The 23,162-nt window shown below is 49.3% G+C and overlaps 1 protein-coding gene across 1 annotated transcript; it reads right to left on the reverse strand.

The window, feature by feature from the left end:
• Positions 1 to 5,380: 5,380 nt before the first annotated feature.
• LOC136497534 (starch synthase 3, chloroplastic/amyloplastic-like) lies at positions 5,381 to 22,805 on the reverse strand. Its single transcript, XM_066493370.1, has 16 exons — positions 22,447 to 22,805; positions 22,122 to 22,185; positions 20,578 to 22,026; positions 9,798 to 10,018; positions 9,372 to 9,642; positions 8,629 to 8,804; positions 8,452 to 8,559; positions 8,044 to 8,153; positions 7,553 to 7,655; positions 7,078 to 7,248; positions 6,834 to 6,962; positions 6,290 to 6,472; positions 6,054 to 6,185; positions 5,851 to 5,962; positions 5,643 to 5,766; positions 5,381 to 5,554 (listed from the first exon to the last, which is right to left on the reverse strand). Exons 1-16 carry the CDS (start codon positions 22,540 to 22,542, stop codon positions 5,422 to 5,424), a joined length of 3,582 nt encoding a protein of 1,193 aa, XP_066349467.1. The 5' UTR covers positions 22,543 to 22,805; the 3' UTR covers positions 5,381 to 5,421.
• Between the last annotated feature and the right edge of the window lie 357 nt (positions 22,806 to 23,162).

The raw sequence follows: 23,162 nt of genomic DNA on the forward strand, positions 1-23,162 counted from the left end.
AGTGTCATTAATAATTACCAACAATGCATTTCCGGCATTATGCTAGGGATGACAACCTAGTAACAAGTGATGCTAAGAAATGCCAACAGCGGCGATGGTGAAATTGGTTATCCATCATTCTATCCATGGCAAGTACAAAAATCCTGCTCAATGGCCAGCCAGGAAGGAGGATTTGCCATGCGCGTGGCCTTCGCCGGGGTGACCCTCTGTCTCCAATGCTGTTTGTGCTGACCATGGAAGTCCTCAACCATGTCCTGCGTTGGGTGGAGCAGCAACACTTTCTGACTCCATTGCACGTCAGCGTGGGCGATAGGGCCAGCCTTTATGCCGACGACCTCGTCCTCTTTGTCGCTCCCAGTGTGCGAGATCTTTGGCTTAGCCTCTGGGCTTTTCTCAAACTTGGACAAAAGCGTCGCGACGCCGATGCACTGCACCGATTCAGACGTTGCAAGAGTCCGGGACATCCTCTCATGCAGGATCGAGGAGTTCCCCTGTCGCTATCTTGGAATTCCGCTCTCAGTGCGAAGGCTCAAGAGATCGGAGGAGCAACCGCTCATTGATAGGGTGGCTGCTCGTATCCCAAAGTGGAAAGGCAACATGTTGAACTTGTCGGTCGCACTGCGTTGGTGACGGCGACAATGTCGGCTATCCCAGTTCACATGTCCATTGCTTTGTGCTTATCTCCATGGGCGATTCTATCGACAAGCTTCGGCGGGCATTTGTTTAGTGCGGCTCTGACTCTGTCAGTGCTGGGCGGTGCAAGGTGGCATGAGAGATCGTTTGCCGCCCTCGGGAGCTTGGTGGCCTCGGCATCTCGGACCTCCGGCGGGCGGGCGTTGCGCTGCGTATACACTGGGAGTGCCAGGCAAGAACAGAGGGTCACTCTACGCTACGATCCAGTGAGAGGACGGTCGTGGCGGTGTTTCAGGCTGCCACAACTTACACCCTGGAGAACGGGGAGTCGACCTTCTTCTCGACCGATAACTGGCTAAATGGCTCCAGCCCAAAGGCAATAGCGCCTGCTGTCTTTGCAGCAATAACCTCCAGGAAGAAGAAGGTGATGGTGGCGGAGGCCCTTAACGATAATGCCTGGGTTCGCCACATCAATGGACCACTGACGATGTAGTTGCTCTTTGAGTTCAGCCGTCTCTGTGATCTCCTCGACGGGATACAACTGTCGTCACAGCCGGATCCCTTCTCTTGGAGGCTCACGGCCGACCAAAACTACTCAGCGGCATTCGCTTACGGCGCCATGTTCTTCGGCTCATCGACACCTCTTGGCGCCAAACAGATATGGGAAGACCTCGGCGCCGCCGCGAGTCAGATTCTTCTTCTGGCTCGTGATGCACGGTCGCTGCTGGACGGCTGATAGGAGGTATCGCCATGGCCTACAGGAGTCGAGCACGTGTGTCATCTGCGACCAGGAAACGGAAACGATGGACCATATCCTGCTCGGGTGCCCATTCAGTCGCGAAGTCTGGGATTCATGGATTCGGAGATTACATCTCCAGGACGTTGTATTAGTGCGGGAGGAAATGGCGATCCGGTGGTGGCTGCACAACAGGAAGCTCGTGCCCAAACCGATCCGTCGTGGCTTCGACTCGCTTTTCTTCCTCATTGGCTGGCTGCTCTGGAAGGAGAGAAATGCGAGGACTTTCAACGAGTCCGCAACCTCAGCATTGCAATTGGGGGTGGTGATCCAGGAAGAGATAGACGCCTAGTGCTTGGCCGGCTACAAGCATTTGAGGTCGCCAATGGCGCTGCTTTGATAGGATGTGTGCTGCTCCTGTGATCCTACTGTCGCTAAAACCTAGTATGTATTAATTACAATCGCGTGCGAGCTTAGTTTGTTGGGGCTTCGGTAACCTAGGATTACCGTGGCATCCTCTTGATGTAACAAAAACTCTTTTCTGCTTAATAAAAAGCGTGCTAATGCATGGTCGCTAAAAAAAATCACCCTGCCATCCATACTGGTCGCCTTTGAACACCGCTTTAACCTGTGGCCTCACTTCGCGACTAAGGGTCAACAAAAGAGGGATGGGGCGGTTACTTTAGGATCCCACCCAAAGCATGTACGTAGAGACTTTATTTTCGTAAATTTCAATAGTGGGCTTGGCCAGTTAATTTCGGACAAGATAAAATACAGTTGCTATTACCATTGCAACTTAAAACTGTACGCCTCTCTGGCCGTCCGATTTCATGGCCAACGGTCAAGATGCGATGCAGGAGTGATTCATAATGTTCAGGTGAACAGTGATGATTCGCTAAAAAAAACACTTCCGATCATAGATGATTGGCGTTTTCTCTGATTTACCAGGTTTGTAGTTCTTATTTTTTATATAAAACAGGACATTATTCCTTGAGTTGATTCTAAATGGAAACAATGATAGGTAAGTTATCAAGTTATTCAGAGAAACCAAGGCCGTTTGTAAGTTGTAACTAGAGAGGGACCATGGATTTTTCTTCTTTAGCAATTTGACTCTGATCACGAGACATGATATGGCGTAAAACATTCTCGGCTCCCATTGTACGCATGGGCATTCACCTCATTTATTCTTTGAGTGATTTCAGCGTAATTTTAGGGAGTCTAAGGGCCCGTTTGGCACGGCTCTCGCCGGCTCCGGTTCCACTACTATAGCACTACTGTAGTACGGAGCCTGAGAAGCCCGAAATCGTGGCTTCTCCGGCTTCTCCTCTCCCCAGTTCATTTTCTGTCTCGATTTCCGAAACGGCTCATGCTACAGTGTCGCTATACTCATCTCATAAAAAAACAAGAAGAAAAAACACACAAAAATAAAGGGAAAGAGACAGTTTGGTGGATCAAATCATCAGAGCCCCGGTCCTCTTTCATCACGTCACAAGAAAAAGAAGTAAGAAGCAGGCAAACGGCAAAGGAAAAATGAAGCAGGAGCCAGAGAGGGATCTTTCCACGCCACAGAAAAAGTTCACCAGAAGGCAGAAGTTCATGTTTGCAAATCAAAGTGGAGAAGCGAGAGCGCGCAGTGCATTGAAAGCTGACGAGGCCTTGCCATCGTTCTCTATAACATCGGATGCGCCTAGGCCTAGCTTTTCTGGTGCAACTCACTGAGATGGATCATGGATGGCTTCTAGCTGCTTTCCTAGCTACAACATTGCAGAGACGCTCTTCTTCTTTGCTGCTTTTCTATCCTTTCTTTCACTTTATTTGCTGCAGATCAAGCAGTGAGGTTCTAGTGCTAGATAGTGTCGTTGCAAGTTAAGCATCTGCTTTTCTGCTTTGCAAATGAAAAGCATATGGTGGATCGGTGCATCTACTCCAACCAAGTCCATCACTGCAATTTTGCTTTGCTTGTGCAGTGCTCTATATAGTTGCTCAGCTCCAGAGCAGTGCCTCTAACCCACCGGATCTCGCTCGAGTGATCTGACCAGGTTCTCATTTCCCTTGGGTGAGTACATATATAGCAAATACTAGCATCGCTAGCTGTGTAGTGTAGCTGATGGTTTATTTCCTGATCCTGCACCCAAGGCATGGAGATTGTCGTCAGCCCGGCGCGTTGAGTGGTGGGCAAGGGCAAATGGTGAGTTCTAGGCAATCTTTGATGGTAGTTACTTCAAGTATCACTAGGACCATGTCCAATACATTTTCTCAATTTTGGCATCTTAACTAGTTCTAGCCTCTTCAAATTTGTGAAGCCTTGTCCTAGTATACGACTTTTATATTCTGCACCATATTCATAACTAGGCACACCTCTCCTAGAGATGGAGAATTTTTCCAAGGTGCATCATTTAATTGAAGAGATTCCAAAGTTCTTACCGAGACGTTTAGGCCAAACCACGAAGGATGATTTTCACTTCCATTCACCTTAATACAGAGCTTGTAGAGACTGCTATTTGGTTAGAGACTTTCAGGTATATTGTCTTCTCGCATGACACCCATATCACAACGATCAGTATCCCAGTTTAATATGAGCTCATGCAAATAGTGTTTTTGTCTTAGCCACATCACATGCTTCTTCCCTTAATTTCTCACTTTTTCAAGGTAATAAATGCCTACCATTTAAAGCTCCAATAGCTGCGCTGGTTCTTTTAAATCTGAATCATTATATTTTTTCTTGAGTTTGAACCTTCTTAATAGTCCTAGAAGTTTCATTTTTCCCACCTTGAAAATGTCCAAGCGGCAGCTATTATTAGGGACAATAAAATGTTGCATGTTTATAAGGTCATTTAAATCTCTTGATAAAATATAGCATAGGGTTGTTGATTCCATTACCCATAGTGAATATTCTAGCAATGAAATGACTGTGCTTCCAATTATTGGCCCTAGCGGTATTGGGAAGGCAACCTTTGCACGACATGTATAACAAGTGAAGAGACATTTTCAAGTTACAATTTGGATATGTGTATCTCTTAATTTCAATAAAAATAGATTGACCATGGTCATATTCCTTTTGATCTTGAACTGACCGTGGTCAATCTATTTGCATCGAAATTAAGAGATACACATATCTAAATCGTAACTTAAAAATAACTCTCCACTTCTTGGTATACATGCCGTGCAAAGGTTGTCTTTCTAATACCTCTTGGACCAACAATTCGAAGCACGGTCATTTCATCGGCTTTAAATTCCCTAATTGTTTGCTATCTCTTTTTCTTGATAGACTAGATCTAGCTATCTTGGTGAAATAAAAGAAATGTTCGTGTAAACACCACAATCATATGCACCACCGACTCCATGGTGCCTGTATGGATATATACCCTTCCAAGTTTCTATCACGTAGCCTGCAGAAGAAGCAGAAGGGAGCAGGCTGATATACCACCCTCATGGTTATGGTCATGGACGCGAATCCATAGCTGCTCTTTTTTCCCTTTGGAATTGAAAACCCTGTTGATTATCTGCTCTTACTACGGTCTTATTCGCCTTCAATAATGCAGATCTTCTGGAGGTGTGGCAACTTACAGGTGAAGCCGTTTCTGGAGAAGAAATACACTACTAGGAGAACACTTAAGATGTGTGTACGTACTTCGCATATCGATAGACTATATAGCCTCTTTACCTCAGGCAGGGTATCCGGGATACGTTACTGACGCACTGTTGTTTTGCAAGCTACTCCTAGTTAGCTACCATGCGTATATACATGCATGTGACGTACGACGAGTAACATTCTCTAAACCATATAGCGCGCTGTGTAGCAGCGGGCATCCATCACTCGCGCGGCCCATCTCACTGCCACGACCCCACGTCAAATCTGCCCATCCAGAGCTATAAAGAAAAGCGAAAGCAGAGGCTAAAACTTGCACTTTTTTGACCCAAGGCTTTTCGCTTTGCTTTCCCAGAACTGGTCCGAACTCGGAAGTCGAGTCTTCATCAGAAACTCAGGACAACATTGAGATGCTCCTAACCTGGGCAAACCGAGCCTGTTTTCCCTTTTGATAAAAGGTATATCAGTTTTTGCGAGCAGAATGGTACAATTCCATGTAGTCTAGAGCAGGTCTGTTCCATGACCAATCTTGCTCCATTACCCGCTTGCAGAGGGAATTGAACCAGTCGCGGGCATCATAAAATGTGGTTGTAGCTCTGAAATAAAATGACGACAGGTGGAATGAGTAGTGTTAGTGTGTTACAGCATTGTAGGTTACGCAAGTTCAGACAGGTTTATACTTGCCTGTCGAGAGCATAATCCACACCACTGCTATCAGCTCCTTCGAAACTGAATCCATTTGGCTCGAGGCCTTGTGCTTGAGCCCTATCCTTATCATTGTCGACGTCAAAGACGGTGTCGTACAGGCCTGCAGCATGCATGGAAAAAACCTTCTAATGCCAAATTGAAACGCAATGCCAAGGGAATATCATTATTACATATGTATACGAACCTCCAGTTTTCCGAACAATCGGGATGGATCCATAGCGCATCGCAATAAGCTGTGTTAGACCACAAGGTTCGAAGATGGAAGGAACAAGAATGAAGTCCGCGCCAGCATATATCTACAACAGGATCATAAATTCAGCACCCATCAGGGTTTTTTTTTTTCAAATTCTAATACACAGGGCTATTGGCAGGAGATCTGAAACCAACCAAATGCGACAGTGGCTCATCATAGGTTAAACATAGCTTCACCCGACCATGATATTCACCATGCAGCTTACTGGCCAAATTTGTAAAGTCACCTTGTATGCGAGGATCTGGTGCAGAACCCAGCAAAACCACCTATATAGAAACACACACATCGGTTCTGAGAAATCTGAACATAGTGTAAATGAATTAATGAAACATAACAAACTTGCAATTCCTGAGCAAGAAAAAGATAAGACCTGTCCATTGCGTTCAAGAGCTCGATACATTGCATGTTTGATAAGGTGGATTCCCTTCTGGACTGTTAGACGAGTGATGATTCCAACAACAGGGGTATCAATTTGCTGTAATCCAAGCATCTGCTGCAATGCCTTTTTTGCGGCACTCTTGCCCTCAACAACATTCACTGATGTATAATGGACCTGAAATAGAATGCAGCAAAAAAGAGTTGAGCCAGAAACTGTTCATAATGGTACTGAAACAAAAGTTGCATCATTGATCTACATCCGATGTAAATGAAGTATGCCAGTGGTAGTGGTACAACAAACATCTAATTCAAATTAATTGCAACAGAATTCTCCAGCCTTGCATAGCCCAAGATGTTTGAAAATTCCCAGGAAAATTAGCAAACGCGTAGGCTGTTCCATAGGATAAAATAAAAGGTAAATTTAACTAGAGCTGCACTCTTGACGCAAGCTTACAAGTCCAATGAGGTAGTAAATGGACAAATGCATATCAATTAATAAAAGTATATATGAAAACACTCCGTGATCATTAGTGTACCGGAATAAAGTTGTCAGTATATGGATCCCAAATATCAGGATCAATTCCATTTCGAATTCCATAGAATTTATAGTAGTGAGGTGCAATGGCTCCATGTCCAGCCACTTCCTTTGAGTATGTATCAGATACCTGGAAGGGATAGCCAAAACAGTTTAAAATTTTAAATCAGACAAACAGGAGCACAACTGAGAAATTTGAAGGATTTGTACAACAAACACAACAATAAAGAAAACAAGGTACGCACAGTTGTAGCTTTGTCACAATGTGCCATTGCCTTGCTAATGTGATGTGCTCCAAACTCAAGATTGTGGATGGTAAATACAATCCGACCATTTCCCAGCCCATTAAGAGCATACTGTTCCTTATATAGCCAAGCAACTGGAGCACTTGACCAATCATGGCAATGTATGATATCCTGCAAGAATAAGAACATATCAACCACATGAGAAGTTTTTTTGGGGAAAAAAGGAGCAGTCAACAAGGTAACAGTATGCAACACATGTTGTAATGTTCCACATCTTAGAGAAAGAGAGCTGCTGTTAGAAAAAAATTGGCAAGTAGAAACTGAGAGAAAAATTGCTCCATTATTAGCATAATATCAAATCACATAATAAACTAACTGTTATTATGCACCAGCAGCACAAAAAAAGAGCAAATGTGACGGAAATGGTAAGCCACAATACTTAAAATGAATTGTTGCTTAACAATCATGTACTCACAGGAGAAGATCCTTTTTGGAGCAGAAACTCCAGAGCAGAATGACAAAAGAAGCCAAATCTACTCTCATCATTCCTCCCATAGACACATCCAACCCAAAACATCCTGCAGAAAGAAATATCAAATACAGCCTAGAGTTAAATTGCTACAGCGCTCCAAAATTTTGTTGCAAATGATAAAAACAAAAAAAAAACGAACCAAAGAACCTACTTAGAACAGAAAATAGTAGTAAAATGTAGTCGATTTCTTTTTTGGCAAAATATAAGACGACAATATTCAGAATTTACTGATGCCACCATCAACACCTTGTACTTGAGCTGGTCTAACAATGTGACAGCTAATCTAAATATACATACTGAAAAGCATGACAAGGAACCAATATTGATACATAAAAAATGTAAAGTAGTTATCTATATAAGACAATGTAGCCAATGACAATTGACAACTGAGAAATCAAGTATTCCTGTAAAATAGAGAGTGAAGTACTGCATACCCATTTTGTGGTTCCAAGAAGTAAACAGGGAGATCTTCAACCTTTCCAAACCATACTTTTATCTCTGTGCCACCCCAAGTAAAACTTTGTTGGTAATGTAAATCCTTCACCTGCAACCGAAGGAAGCCAACATAATGAAGGATATTGATATCCACCAACTATCATTGGTCATCCATACACATGAAACACTATACATAAATAATATAAAAAGGCACTGCAGATTAATATGAAGGATGTACTGAGAACATTCAGCCTCCATTAGATATATGTGCTTTTAAACTAAACGAACATAACTTCATTAAAGTAAAAAAGACACTGCAAAATTGGAAAAGAAAGAAAGGAGAGGAGATAGATAAAAGGGGAAAGAAAAGAAGACGCGGGACATTTTACACCAGTAGACAAACTTACACTGCTTAGGTTTAAACAATCATACTTCGGCAGAATAACCTCAACTTTATGGCCTAAATCTTGAACAGCTCGTGAAAGGCTTGTAACAACATCACCAAGGCCTCCAACCTGTGTCGATATTGGTAGTTGTCAAGTGGCACCATCATTTGTGTCACAAAATACGAAATGTAAATCTACCTTTGCGATAGGAGCCATTTCCACTGCAATGTGCACAATATGCATTGGAGGTTCCCTTGCAACCGAATCAGACACAGGAATATGATAGTCCATCCCATTCCTATTGTCATATATTCCACCACCTTCCGACTCAGAGAAAACAAAGTCCATCATATATGCATCCAGGGGAACCCTGACTGGGAAAAAAACAAACAGATAAATTAGAGAGAACTCAGAGAAGGAAATAGGTAAACATTGATCAATATTGGCAACAATGATTGAACAATGTGATGGACATGAATTCAATAGGTTTGGGAAAAATAAAATTGTGTTTTAGCTGGATAACATATCCACATGCTTACCATATCCCTTCTGATAGGGAAGATGTGAGTATTAGATCGCATATGTACTTGTATGTATTTCTTCATAGTAAAGGACTGCAGGGGTTTCCATGCATATGTGTACACATAGATCGCTTGCATATTTGGCCCTTAGATTTATTACAAAAATATATATTTGGCCCTTAGCCCCTTAGGGCTACAGTTAACAGTGAGGAGTTTGGAGTGCTGAAGAGTTTTAAAACCCTAGATTTATAGAAACATATCCAAGACTAATATATACCAACTAGTTCACCATACAGGATAGAATACACAAGTAGCTTAGGATAAAAATACTTTTGAAGGCCATCTAGGAGTACTTGATAGTAATGTTAATATAAAAATCTGTCCAATGAAAAATTGCAATATGTTGTATGTTTGGCACACCTGTTGTTCGTAAGTGTGAACCGTTCTCGGCCTTTACCATCTTCTGTGGTGGTAAGGGACCGCTTGGATGAGTCCAACGGTTAAAGGAACCTCTGAACCAAACCTCTGGCTTTCCATTCAGCACTGTGTTAGAAGGATTATAAAGAACGTCCACAGTAGTTCCTGCGCGTACTTCAAGTGGCTCAGTATACACAATATGTTTTTGTGAGAGGAGAAATGCTCTCATAGTCTTTTCCTTCATCTCAGCCTTCATTTTTGCAGATCTCTCAGCCTATTTGGGGAAAGAAAGCAACAATCAATTCATCTTTTGCCAATTGTGTAGTTGAAAGAGTATCGGAACAATTGCTTCTTGTTTGATAAGTATCTAGGTCACTAGGTACAAGTACGCATTGCTCCTACTATATACAAAGTCTATTCTGAACTAACCTTTATTCTTTCAGCACCCTCCCTTTCTCTTCTCTCTTGCTGAAGCCTTGCAAAAATCTTATGTTCTTCTTCCACCCAAAAGATATCATCTGATATCGATATGTTATTCGGAACAATAGCATGGAAATCCTGCCTTCCATTGTTATCATAATTCCTTGCATTCCCAGGTGGCCCATCAGCAAAAACCCAATCCAACACCAATGCCCTTTCAGGTAATGTAACTATAAAATACATGGAATAAAGTCAAAAGTAAGATTTATGCATAACAGACAAAAGAGCAACTAAACACCAAAGATCAAGCACATGATAGATCTTCAGATTCATTCATGAGATAAGCATGTACTTGAAAATACAACCTTCAGTAGGTAACTTAAAGGCATAAGGATTTCAGGCTACCATACCTCTTTTATGCTTAGAACAATTTTAACTTGTCGCAGTACAACCTACGCCAACTCCGCCTATGTTGTCTCAACATAGCAGGTCCCAAGCCCTGGTAAAGGAGGGTTGTGATAGGCGTGACGAGCCAACGTTAAACCTAGCCACTCCAATGGAGATGAAACCCGAAAGAAAACCGTTGGGGCGTAACCCTCTTAGCGACGCGCCATATCGGAACCCGGGTATGGTGTTAAACAATGTTTTCAAGGCGGTAAGGCGAGGCGTGGCGACTGACTACTGATGGATAAGTCTCATGTGTGGCTGGTCTTTGTGGGGCTATGATGCTCACATGGTCATGGTCCTTGTGGCTGTTTTTCTGTTTTTAGGACAGCATCTTAGCTAGGACAGCATATTAGCATCTTAGACTAGCATCTTGGCATATGCTTGGCTGGCTAGCAGCCTATAAATATGTAACCCCAACCCCTTGGGTTGGCATGGCATTTGTGAGAGCTTGTGTGAGAAATAGACAAGAAAATTGCCCCAACTCCTAGTGTCATCCTCTCTCGATGAGAGTAAGAATTCTCCTACTACCAAGAGTGAGAATTCAGCGACTAACAAGTGGTATCAGAGCCGTATTATCCTGTAGCCTGAGCATCTCTTGCTCATCTTCTCTCCCAGCCCCACAACAGCCCCAGCTGTTGGCAGCAGCAGCTCCTCCGGCCGCTCCTGTTCACTCCTCTCCCAGCTCGTCTGAAGCAGCCCTCTCCCCACGCAGCAGCCCCCCGGTAGCGCGTCATGTCCGCAGGGCAGTCTCAGCGCTCGGTCGCCTCGAGCACGCGGCGTCGGCAGGAGGCCGAACTTGCCGCGGCAGAGGAACGCGAGCGAGCGGCGGCAGAGACCGCTGCGGCGGCGGCAAGGGCGTCGAGGCTAGCAGCGGCGGAGCTGGCAGCAGCCAGAGCGGAGGCGGAAGCAGCGGCGGCGGCGAATGCAGCGCGTGCGGCGGCGGCGGAGGTCGAGGCTCTGCGCGGCAGCATCGGCAGCTCCATTTCCGCTGACGACACCGCCGACGCGGACCTCGAGCTGCTAGAGAGGGAGGCAGCGCGAGCGCGGGCGGCGCAGTGGACAGCCGCGCACGTCCACGAGCGTGGCGGCAGCCCAGACAGGCGCGGACGCGCTGGCGGCGCTCCTGGAGGAGGCGCGCACGGCGGTGGCGCTCCTGGGGCAGCCGCGCACGCCCACGAGCGCGGCGGCAGCCCAGACAGGCGCGGACGTGCCGGTGGCGCTCCTGGAGGAGGCGCGCACGGCGGCGGCGCTCCTGGAGGAGGCGCGCACGGCAACGGTGGCGGACGGGTCGATGGAGAGCGCGGCCTTCACAGGCAGCGTGGCTCTCTCTCCCCGGATCGGTACCGACGGGTCGATGGAGAGCGCGACCTTCACAGGCAGCGTGGCTCTCTCTCCCCGGATCGGTACCGTGGTTACCACGGGCTCCAGGCTGTTGTCAGGGACGTCGGTCCCGGCGGTGGGTGGCCTACCCTCACCAAGACCAACTATGTCGAGTGGGCTGCGGTGATGAGGGTAAAGCTCCAGGTGCGGCACATGTGGGAGGCAGTCCGGTACGGCGACGTCGACTACGACCTAGATCGACGGGCGCTGGATGCTCTCATCGCTGCAGTCCCGCCCGAGATGCAGTTCTCGCTTACCAGCAAGCGGACTGCCAAGGAGGCTTGGGACGCCATCGCTGCGGCACGCATCGGCAGCGACCGCGCCCGCAAGTCCACACTGCAGGCACTTCGCAAGGAGTGGGAGAACCTGGCTTTCAAGCCAGGTGAGGACGTTGATGACTTTGCTCTCCGTCTCAACACTCTGTTGCAGAAGATGGTGCAGTTCGGCGACGACACCTACGGCGAGGAGAGAGCTGTCGAAAAGCTCTTCCGCTGCGTCCCCGAGAAGTACAAGCAGATGGCTCGCTCGATCGAGTCGCTGCTGGATCTCTCCACGATGTCGATCGAGGAGGCGATAGGTCGCCTCAAGGTCGTCGATAGTGATGAGCCACAGTCCCTCTCAGGGCCCATCACCACTGGCGGGAAGCTCCTTCTCACTCGGGAGCAGTGGCTTGCCAGCCAGGGTGACTGGAGGAAGGGGGAGCCTTCTTCCGCGACAGGCGGCCGCAAGCGTGGCAAGCCACGTAAGGCGCGCAGAGACGCCCAGGCCGGGGCGCGAGGACGTGCCGAGGGTGATGCCCGCGGAGGCGCCCAGGGCGGCGCCGCCGGCAGGCACAAGCCGGCACGAGACGACGCCTGCCGCAACTGCGGCCAGCTTGGCCATTGGGCCAAGGACTGTCGACAGCCACGACGCGGCCAGGCCCACGTCGCACAGGCGGAGGAGGAGGAGCCGGCTCTGTTCATGGCACATGCCAACATCGAGCTACCTCCAGCGGCACCGGCCGCAGCGGCTCTCCTCCACCTTGACGAGCCAAAAGCACACGCCCTCCTCGGCGACAGCTCCGGCAACGACAAGACTGACGGGTGGTGCCTCGACACCGGCGCCACCCATCACATGACCGGTCGACGGGAGTTCTTCACCGAGCTTGACTCTAGCGTCCGAGGCTCCGTCAAGTTTGGGGATGCCTCCGGCGTGGAGATCAAGGGCGTCGGCTCCATCATCTTCACCGCCGTGTCTGGTGAGCACAGGCTGCTCACCGGAGTCTACTACATCCCCGCGTTGAGGAACTCCATCATCAGCTTGGGACAGCTGGATGAGAACGGTTCGCGCGTGGTGGTTGAGGACGGAGTCATGAGGATTTGGGATCGTCGTCGTCGCCTTCTTGCCAAGGTATCCAGAAGCGCAAATCGACTCTACGTCCTTAACGTGCAGGTGGCACAACCCCTCTGTCTCGCTGCTCGTCGGGACGACGAGGCGTGGCAGTGGCACGAGCGTTTCGGGCACCTTCACTTTGAGGCCCTGAAGCGGCTCAGTGCCACGGAGATGGTGCGAGGCCTGCCGTGCCTCGACCATGTGGAGCAGCTCTGCGACGTCTGCGTGTTGACGAAGCAAAGGCGACTCCCTTTTCCCCAGCGGGCGAGCTTTCGAGCTAAGGAGAGGCTCGAGCTCGTGCACGGGGACTTGTGTGGCCCGGTGACACCGGCCACACCAGGAGGACGACGCTACTTCCTGCTGCTCGTCGACGACCTCTCCCGCTACATGTGGGTGATGGTCCTCGGCAGCAAGGGAGAGGCTGCGGACGCCATCAGACGCGCGCAGGCTGCTGCGGAGGCGGAGTGCGGCCGCAAGCTGCGCGTGCTGCGCACCGACAACGGCGGCGAATTCACGGCGGCTGAATTCGCGTCGTACTGCGCTGACGAGGGCATTCAGCGCCACTACTCCGCGCCGTACAGCCCGCAGCAGAACGGCGTCGTCGAGCGGCGCAACCAGACGGTTGTGGGGATGGCTCGGGCCCTCCTCAAGCAGAGGGGGATGCCGGCTGTCTTCTGGGGAGAGGCGGTGGTGACGGCCGTCTACATCCTCAACCGCTCGCCTACCAAGGCGCTCGACGGCAGGACGCCGTACGAGGCTTGGCATGGGCGCAAGCCGGCGGTCTCCCACTTGCGGGTCTTCGGCTGCCTCGCGTTCGCCAAGGAGCTTGGCCACATCAGCAAGCTCGACGACAGGAGCACTCCGGGAGTGTTCATCGGCTACGCGGAGGGCTCGAAGGCCTACCGCATCCTCGACCCGAAGACACAGTGTGTGCGCACGGCGCGCGACGTTGTGTTCGACGAAGGGCGAGGATGGGCGTGGGACAAGGCGGTGGACGATGGCTCGGCTCCGACTTACGACGACTTCACTGTCGAGTACGTCCACTTCGAGGGAGCTGGGGGAGTAGGCAGCTCTTCTTCGGCGAGCGCGTCTACCCCAGTCCCCGAGCCTCCACCGACCCCGGCGCCTGCTACTCCGACAGCTCCACGCTCTCCAGCCAGGACCTCGGCTGCGATGAGTTCTTCGCCGGCTTCACCACAGCCGGCAACGCCACGCACTCCAACACCGACAGGCACCTCTCCGGGCACGTCTACTCCAACACCAGCTCGTGTCGAGCATAGCCCGGTTGAGCTCGCTACTCCGCTCTCTCACGACGAGGAGCGCATCGACGCGTACCACGACGGCGAGCCGTTGCGGTACCGTACGATGGAGAACCTTCTCGGCGACCAGTTGGTGCCGGGACTGGTGCCTCATGACCTGGAGGACCTGGAGGCGCAGTTGCACCTTGCGTGTGACGACGGCGAGCCTCGGTCGTTCGCAGAGGCCGAGAGACACGCGGCATGGCGCGCCGCGATGCAGTTGGAGATGGATGCGGTTGAGAAGAACCGCACCTGGGAGCTTGCTGACCTTCCTCGTGGTCATCGCGCGATCACCCTTAAGTGGGTGTACAAGCTAAAGAGGGATGAAGCCGGTGCCATCGTCAAGCACAAGGCTCGCTTGGTGGCACGAGGTTTCGTGCAGCAGGAGGGGGTCGACTTCGACGACGCCTTTGCTCCCGTGGCACGGATGGAGTCCGTGCGACTCCTCCTTGCGCTAGCTGCCCAGGAGGGCTGGCGTGTTCATCACATGGACGTCAAGTCGGCGTTCCTTAATGGCGACTTGAAGGAGGAGGTCTACGTGCACCAGCCGCCGGGATTTGCGATCCCCGGCAAGGAGGGCAAGGTGCTCCGCCTGCGCAAGGCCCTCTATGGCTTGCGACAGGCACCGAGGGCGTGGAATGCCAAGCTGGATTCCGCGCTAAAGGGGATGGGCTTCGAGCAAAGCCCGCACGAGGCGGCCATCTACCGACGGGGCAATGGAGGTAATGCCCTGTTGGTGGGTGTCTACGTCGACGACTTGGTGATCACCGGCACCAAGGATGCGGAGGTGGCGGCATTCAAGGAAGAGATGAAGGCCACCTTCCAGATGAGTGACCTGGGGCCTCTCTCCTTCTACCTGGGAATCGAGGTACACCAGGATGACTCTGGGATCACGCTTCGACAGACCGCCTACGCCAAGCGCGTCGTTGAGCTAGCTGGGCTCACCAACTGCAACCCAGCTCTCACTCCGATGGAGGAGAGGCTGAAGCTGAGCCGCGACAGCACGACGGAGGAGGTGGACGCTACGCAGTACCGGCGTCTTGTGGGGAGCCTTCGCTACCTCGCCCACACACGGCCGGACTTGGCATTCTCCGTCGGCTACGTTAGTCGGTTCATGCAGCGACCGACGACGGAGCACCAGCAGGCTGTGAAGAGGATCATCCGCTACGTTGCGGGGACTCTTGACCACGGCCTCTACTACCCGAGGTGCCCTGGGGCGGCACACTTCGTCGGGTACAGCGACAGCGACCACGCCGGCGACATCGACACCAGCAAGAGCACGAGCGGGATCCTCTTCTTCCTCGGCAAGTGCCTCGTTAGCTGGCAGTCGGTCAAGCAGCAGGTGGTGGCCCTGTCCAGCTGCGAGGCCGAGTACATAGCGGCCTCCACCGCTTCGACTCAGGCGCTCTGGCTTGCTCGACTGCTTGGTGATCTCCTCAGCAGAGACACTAGAGCGGTGGAGCTCAGGGTGGACAGCAAGTCCGCTCTGGCCCTGGCAAAGAACCCCGTGTTCCACGAACGCAGCAAGCACATCCGGGTGAGGTACCACTTCATCCGAAGCTGTTTGGAGGAAGGGAGCATCAAGGCGAGCTACATCAACACCAAGGACCAGCTTGCGGACCTGCTCACCAAGCCCCTTGGGAGGATCAAGTTCCTTGAGCTCTGCTCCAGGACCGGGATGGTTCAACTCTCCCACAAGACGACGCACAAGACTTAGGGGGAGAATGATGGATAAGTCTCATGTGTGGCTGGTCTTTGTGGGGCTATGATGCTCACATGGTCATGGTCCTTGTGGCTGTTTTTCTGTTTTTAGGACAGCATCTTAGCTAGGACAGCATATTAGCATCTTAGACTAGCATCTTAGACTAGCATCTTGGCATATGCTTGGCTGGCTAGCAGCCTATAAATATGTAACCCCAACCCCTTGGGTTGGCATGGCATTTGTGTGAGCTTGTGTGAGAAATAGACAAGAAAATTGCCCCAACTCCTAGTGTCATCCTCTCTCGATGAGAGTAAGAATTCTCCTACTACCAAGAGTGAGAATTCAGCGACTAACAACTACCGCCTTACGATTAAGCGAGTAAGGCGTAAGGCGAGGCGACGCCTTAACAATTTAAGGAAAATTTAAAACAACAGCTCAGAGCAGTAAATGGTGAAGAAAAACAGAAAAGGAAAAACGAAAAAAGAACAGAGGAGGAGTAAGAAGTGGTCTGGCCCAGCCCACCAGCAGCCCATGTGCCCCGCACGTCTTCATATCTCTCTAATTCCTCTCTCCTCAGCGCCGCCGCAACTCTCTCCCAAATCCCTCTCTCCGTCTCTTGCTCCCCTCTCTCCTGTAGGCCAGCGCCGATTGGGAGGTGGCCGCGGTTCGCAGGCGGCTGCTCCTCGCGAAACTTGACCAGAGGGGGAAGCTGTTCTTGAGGGGGAAGAGGACACGGCTGCATGGATCGGCTGCGGGCGGGTAGGCGGCAACTTCCCACGGCAGCGGGGGGGAATGCAGCGGCGCGGGCGAGCGAGCTGTGGCTTCCTATTCCTCTCTTGCTCTCCCGCTCACTGGTTGGTCTCCCGCGCGCCTGCTCTGTTTCTCCCGCGCGCCCGCTCCATCTACGCGCGACCTTTTCTCCCTCGTGCTTGCCCTCTTTCGTTTTTCTCCTGCCGATTCTCCCGCGTATGGCGCCCGCCATGCACGGTTTGGCGCGAATCGGACGCCAAAGCGACGATTTCTGGACGACACGGTCGTAAGGCGGACGCCATATGAATCTAAGGCGAGTCGTCTGCTGTGGCATCCCGCGTGGAGCGCCTTGGCGCTTAAGCGACGCCAAAGCGACGACTTAAAAACACTGGGGTTAAATGAGCAAGGGCCGAGTCGTCACCCCCGTGACGCGCCGTGTCGCGATCTGGGCACGGTATCAAGTAAGCAAGGATCGGGTCGTCGCATCCTTAGTGGCGCGCTACATCGGCGTCCGGGTGTAGTGAAAAATGAGCAAGGGTCTTCATATCTGAGTCGACGGGTGCGAAGGGTAAGGAAGCTAGTCGAACCCACTAGGATCCGTTTAGGTAGTTGGAATGTAGGGTTGCTTACAGGTAAGTTAAGAGAATTAGTTGATACCGCGACTAGGAGGCGTGTAAATATATTATGCGTTCAAGAGACTAAATGCAAGGGTCAAAAGACGAAGGAGGTGGACAATACAGGTTTCAAGCTTTGGTACACAGGGACAGTCGCGAATAAAAATGGAGTACGAGTTTTGATTGATAAAAGCCTCAAGAATAGTGTGGTGGGAGTGAGAAGGCAAGGAGATAGGATTATCTTAGTTAAGCTTGTCATTGGTGATATGGTCTTGAACGTAATTAGTGCGTATGCCCCCAAGTAGGCCTCGACGAGAGTGCTAAGAGACAGTTCTGGGACGACTTAGATGGTCTGATTAGAGTTGTACCTAGTAGTGAGAAGTTTTTTATAGGAGGAGATCTTAATGGGCATGTAGGTACTACAAACGCAGGTTTCGAGGCAGTTCATGGAGGTTTCGGGTATGGTAGTAGGAATCAGGAGGGGGAGGAAGTTCTGGACTTTGCGGTAGCTTTTGATCTGATGATAGCCAACACTCTCTTTAAAAAGAGAGAATCTCATCTAGTGACCTTCAGTAGCGGACAATACTCTAGTCAGATTGACTTTGTCCTCGCAAGAAGAAAGGACAAACGAGCATGCTTGGATTACAAGGTGATACCAGGGGAGTGTGTTGTTTCTCAACATAAGCTTTTGGTGGCAGACTTTCATTTTCAGGTGCGTGCCCATAGAGATAAACAAGCTAAGATTGAAAGAACAAAGTGGTGGAAACTAAAAGGAAAGACGTCAGAGGTATTCAGGGAAAGGTTATCAAAGAGGGCTCTTGGAAGGAAGAAGATGACATAAACAACATGTGGGAGAAGATGGCAACCAACATTCGGAAGGTGGCCTCAGAGGTGTGTGGAGTAACCAAAGAAAGTGGAGGCGAGGCTAAAGATACTTGGTGGTGGAACGAGGAAATCCAAAGGGCTATTAAGGAGAAGAAAGAATGCTATAGACGCTTGTACCATGACAGGAGTGTGGACAACATAGAAAAGTACAAGGTGGCAAAGAAGACTGCAAAGCGAGTTGTAAGTGTGGCAAAGGGTAAAGCGTACGAGGATCTTTACCAACATTTGGGTACGAATGAAGGAGAGAAGGACATTTATAGGATAGCTAGGGTTCGTGAGAGAAAGACAAGGGACTTCAACCAAGTTAAGTGCATTAAGGATGAAAGGGAGCATCTCTTGGTGAAGGAGGATGAGATCCGACATCGATGGCAAGAGTATTTTGATAAATTGTTCAATGGTGAGAATACGGACACAACCTTTCAGTTGGATGACTCTTTTGATGACACCAATAGGCGCTTTGTGCGGAGAATCCAAGAATCTGAGGTCAGAGAGACGTTGAAAAGGATGAAAGGAGGCAAGGCGATGGGACCGGATGGTATCCCAATCGAGGTGTGGAGATGCCTCGGGGACATAGCTATATTATGGCTAACTAAGCTGTTCAACCATATTTTTCGATCGAACAAGATGCCTGACGAGTGGAGGAGAAGTATATTGATACCGATCTACAAAAATAAAGAGGATATTCAAAGTTGTACTAATTACCGGGGAATTAAGTTGATGAGCCATACTATGAAGCTATGGGAGAGAGTTATCGAGCATCGCTTGAGAGCAATAACGCGGGTCTCTATGAACCAATTTGATTTCATGCCTGAAAGGTCAACAATGGTAGTCATTTTCTTAATAAGACAAGTTATGGAGCGGTATAGGGAGAAGAAGGACCTACACATGGTTTTTATCGACTCGGAGAAGGCTTATAATAAAATACCAAGGAATGTTATGTGGTGGGCTTTGGACAAACATAAAGTCCCAACGAAGTACGTCGGGCTCATTAAGGACATGTACAACAATGTTGTGGCTAGTGTTCGAACAAGTGATGGAGATACGGATGACTTCCCGATTAGGATAGGACTACATCAAGGGTCAGCTTTGAGCCCTTATCTGTTTGCCTTAGTGATGGATGAGGTCACAAGGGACATACAAGGGAACATCCCTTAGTGTATGCTTTTCGCGGACGATGTAGTGTTAGTTGATGAAAGTCGGACAGGAGTGAATCAGAAACTGGAGTTATGGCGGGAGACTTTGTAATCCAAAGGTTTTAGACTCGGTAGAACTAAAACTAAGTATATGAGATGTGACTTTGGCACTAATACTCGGGAGGAGAAAGATATTAGTTTGAAAGGTCAAGTAGTGCCTAGGAAGGATACCTTTCGATATTTAGGATCAATGCTACAGAGAGACGGGGATATTGATGAAGATGTTAGCCATAGAATCAAAGCAGGGTGGATGAAGTAACGCCAAGCATCTGGTATCCTATGTGACAAAAGGGTACCACAGAAGCTAAAAGACAAGTTTTATAGGACGGCGATTAGACCTGCTATGTTGTATGGTGCAGAATGTTGGCCTACGAAGAGACGACATGTTCAACAGATAAGTGTTGCGGAAATGCGTATGTTGCGTTGGATTTGCGGTCATACAAGAAGGGATCGAGTTCAGAACGATGATATATGTGATAGATTAGGGGTAGCACCAATTGAAGAAAAACTTGTCCAACACCGGTTAAGATGGTTTGGACATGTCCAACGGAGACCTCTAGAAGCACCGGTGCGTAGTGGAATCCTAAGCCAGGATAGTAACGTGAAGAGAGGCAGAGGAAGACCGAAGTTGACTTGGGTAGAGGCAATAAAAATGAGACTTGAAAGGATGGAATATACCCAAAGACTTAACTTTAGATAGGAGTGCTTGAAAAACAGTTATTCACGTGCCTGAACCTTGATTGATTCTGCCGGGTTTCAACTCTAGCATACCCCAACTTGTTTGGGACTTAAAGGCTTTGTTGTTGTTGTTGCTGCAGTACAACCTACGCCATAATATAATGGTTTGATTCCATTAAATTTTACAACCTTTTGGTCAAACTTTCTAAAATATGACCATCCATAGTTTATAGCCATATAGATTGGCCACATGAAAGCTATTATCTTTTTTTTTGTTAGAAGAGGTTTCTAATAGATTGTTCTAAGGGCCTTCCAATACATACTTTATTAATATCTACTAATATAACATGTAGTATGTCAAAGTAGAGTTTCAGGTTGGACATCATGAAAGGAAAAAACAATAACATCATCTGAAATTGAACAGAAAGGGTAACATAAATCCTAAGGGATGAAAAGAGTAAATATACATACCTTCTGCATACCACCAATCACCTTCCTTTTCATGAGATTTGACAAGTCGTTCAGCTATTGAGAGTCCATCAATCCAGTTGTTGTAACCTCCATGCATCCAGATCTCAGTGTTATGCATTAGTGGTCTTGAGCTTCTGTGATAGTACAATCTAACCCTGTCCCCTCCTCTGTAGGTGTTAGGTTCTATGAACCATAAGTTATCAGCATCTCTGCTGGCCGAACTCAACATCTGGCGCAATTTCTCCTTTTTCATCTCAACCTCAGACTTTGCTTGTGCTCTGTCAGCCTCCATCGCGGCCCTTTCTTCCGCTCTCCTGCGCTCCTCCTCAGCTTGTCTTTTCCTTTCAGCTTCTTCTGCAGCAAGCCTCTCGAGTTCCTTTTGCTTTTCTTCAACCAAGAAATCCTCAAATGAGTGTTCATCTATGTCACTTTCTATTTCCATGAAAAAATCATTGTGGTTGTTGTTTTCATAGACAGTGTCACCATTAAAGAATACGAAGTCTAATCTGTATGCCTGCTTGGGAATGTAGAGCTTGCAGCACCACCAATCCCCTCTTAATTCGCCTTTATACATTGTCTCAGTGAAAGCGTTCCATCTCCAACCATTGAATGCTCCTTTTACAAAAACATTGGACTCACTAGCTAAGGCCGACATGCTGTGGTTTAAGTAAATATCAATCATTGAATCCGCCTTCACTACTTCAGGGAAAACAAAACAGTTGTTCCCAATCGAATCATTCTCATCAGCAAGCTCTTGAAGCCTCCTCAGTAGCACTTCTGGATCATCTTCAGATACTGGAAACTCTTCCTCTGCATCTGTACTTAACCCCACCACATCTTCTAACGAGATAACTGGTTCTTCCTCATTCTCGCTGGTTGCCTTCCCTGCTGCTGATTCAGTAAAATCCTTATATCCCACAAAGGCCTCAGCAAATGGCCTGCCTTTTATGTGTGCATCCACAGTTGAACTGTCATGATCCTCGGAACCAGTTACTGGTTCCTCTTGCCCGTGAACACCGCCAACTGATTCGCTTTGTCCAGCAACACTTGCAAGCGATGAAGGTTCAGGTTTCGAACTTACTAGTGCACTTATTTTACCACGGTACTCATCAAGCTTCCTGTCGATTGAGTCATCATCCACGGACGCTGAAGACAGCGCTGAAGATTGAATTTGGTCAGCCTCTTCTTCGATCCCAGCTTCGTCCCTTTCTGCAGTGCTTGAATTGTCTCCTGGCAAGTAAACCTGAGACGATTCTTCTGCAGTACTTGCCTGCTCTGTTGCCTCACCATAGAGTGACCAATTGGTTCTGCTAAAATCACCTTCATCGTTGCTGCTCAGGTCTATCTTCTTTGTGCTGGATTCAGCAGTAGGTCTTGAAGCATACCCTCCGGACACGACGCCCTTGCTCTTAGAAGTCGACGTGCTCCTCGGATTCCTCTTAGGATAATCTGAGTAACACAATAAATGTCAGAAGAAGAAAAAAAGAAACATGAGCTAAGCAGTAGAGCAGTGAGATTGCTGTAACCAAAATCGTTCCTCAAACCTGAACTTGATACCATGCATCGAACAAGCTCGCCTCTCGTGAATCTGCTGCACCTTATGACAGACTGTAACAGCAGACAAAGGTACAAAAAGTGTCAGCGTACGAGCTCCACGACTGATGTTTCGGTATGACAAGTTCTGTTACTCCGTAACCAATCTTTGTTTCCACGCAGCCAGCTAAACTCAGCCCACTTCGCTCCCCGTTCCCACAGACAGAGCAACGGCTTTTCCCGGATGCCCACCCACCAATCAGAACATCCAGCAACGAACAACACGGACCAGAAAGCGAAAAGGGGAAGGAAACAACAGGAAAGGCCGTAACTCACCAGCGTGAGGCCAGTGGCGGCAGCGGACGGGCGCACGACGAGGGCGGGCCTGCCCCGGGAGCAGAGCGGGCTCTGCGCCCGGAGATTCATCTCCATTGCCGGCGGCAAAACCTCCCCCCTCAGCCCTCACTCACTCTCCCTGATCCCCCTTCTTGGTTGAAGAAAAGAAAAGACTTGTCTCCTCCTCCTTCTCTCTCACTCAGTTATTTTATTACTCCAGCCTCCACGTGTTTACATCGGAATGCGCAGCTGGGCTGTCTAGACGAAGCGCTCGCCACTCGCCCACTCGCCAGTCGCCAGAGAGGCTCTCCTCGGCCGCTCGATCTAAAGGGAAAAGGAGGCTCGTGCTTTTCCCGTGCCCGTGCGCATGTGTGACTGCCACCTGCCTGCCTCCATTTCTTTTGTGGTGGGAAAGGATTTTTTTTGCGGGGGAATGTGTGGACGGCGTTGGGGGCTGCCGCCATGGGAGTGGGACGCGTAGGCGCGGCCCCACGCGCAGCGAGATGGATCCAAAGCGGCTACAGACTCGGGGACCCGGGTCGCTGCCTCGCGATCGCGATACAAGGCTACAATACAAGGGACTGCGGGGGCCAGGGTTGCGCGACGGACGGCTGCTCTTGGCCGGGGAAGAGATGGGAACGGGGCCACCGCCCCACCGGATCGACGGACGACGGAGCAAGGTGCAAGGAGCCAAGGACGAGTCGTGTTGCTTTCGC

Source organism: Miscanthus floridulus, chromosome 12 (assembly GCF_019320115.1).
Source record: "Miscanthus floridulus cultivar M001 chromosome 12, ASM1932011v1, whole genome shotgun sequence".
In the NCBI taxonomy this organism is placed as follows: Eukaryota; Viridiplantae; Streptophyta; class Magnoliopsida; order Poales; family Poaceae; genus Miscanthus; species Miscanthus floridulus.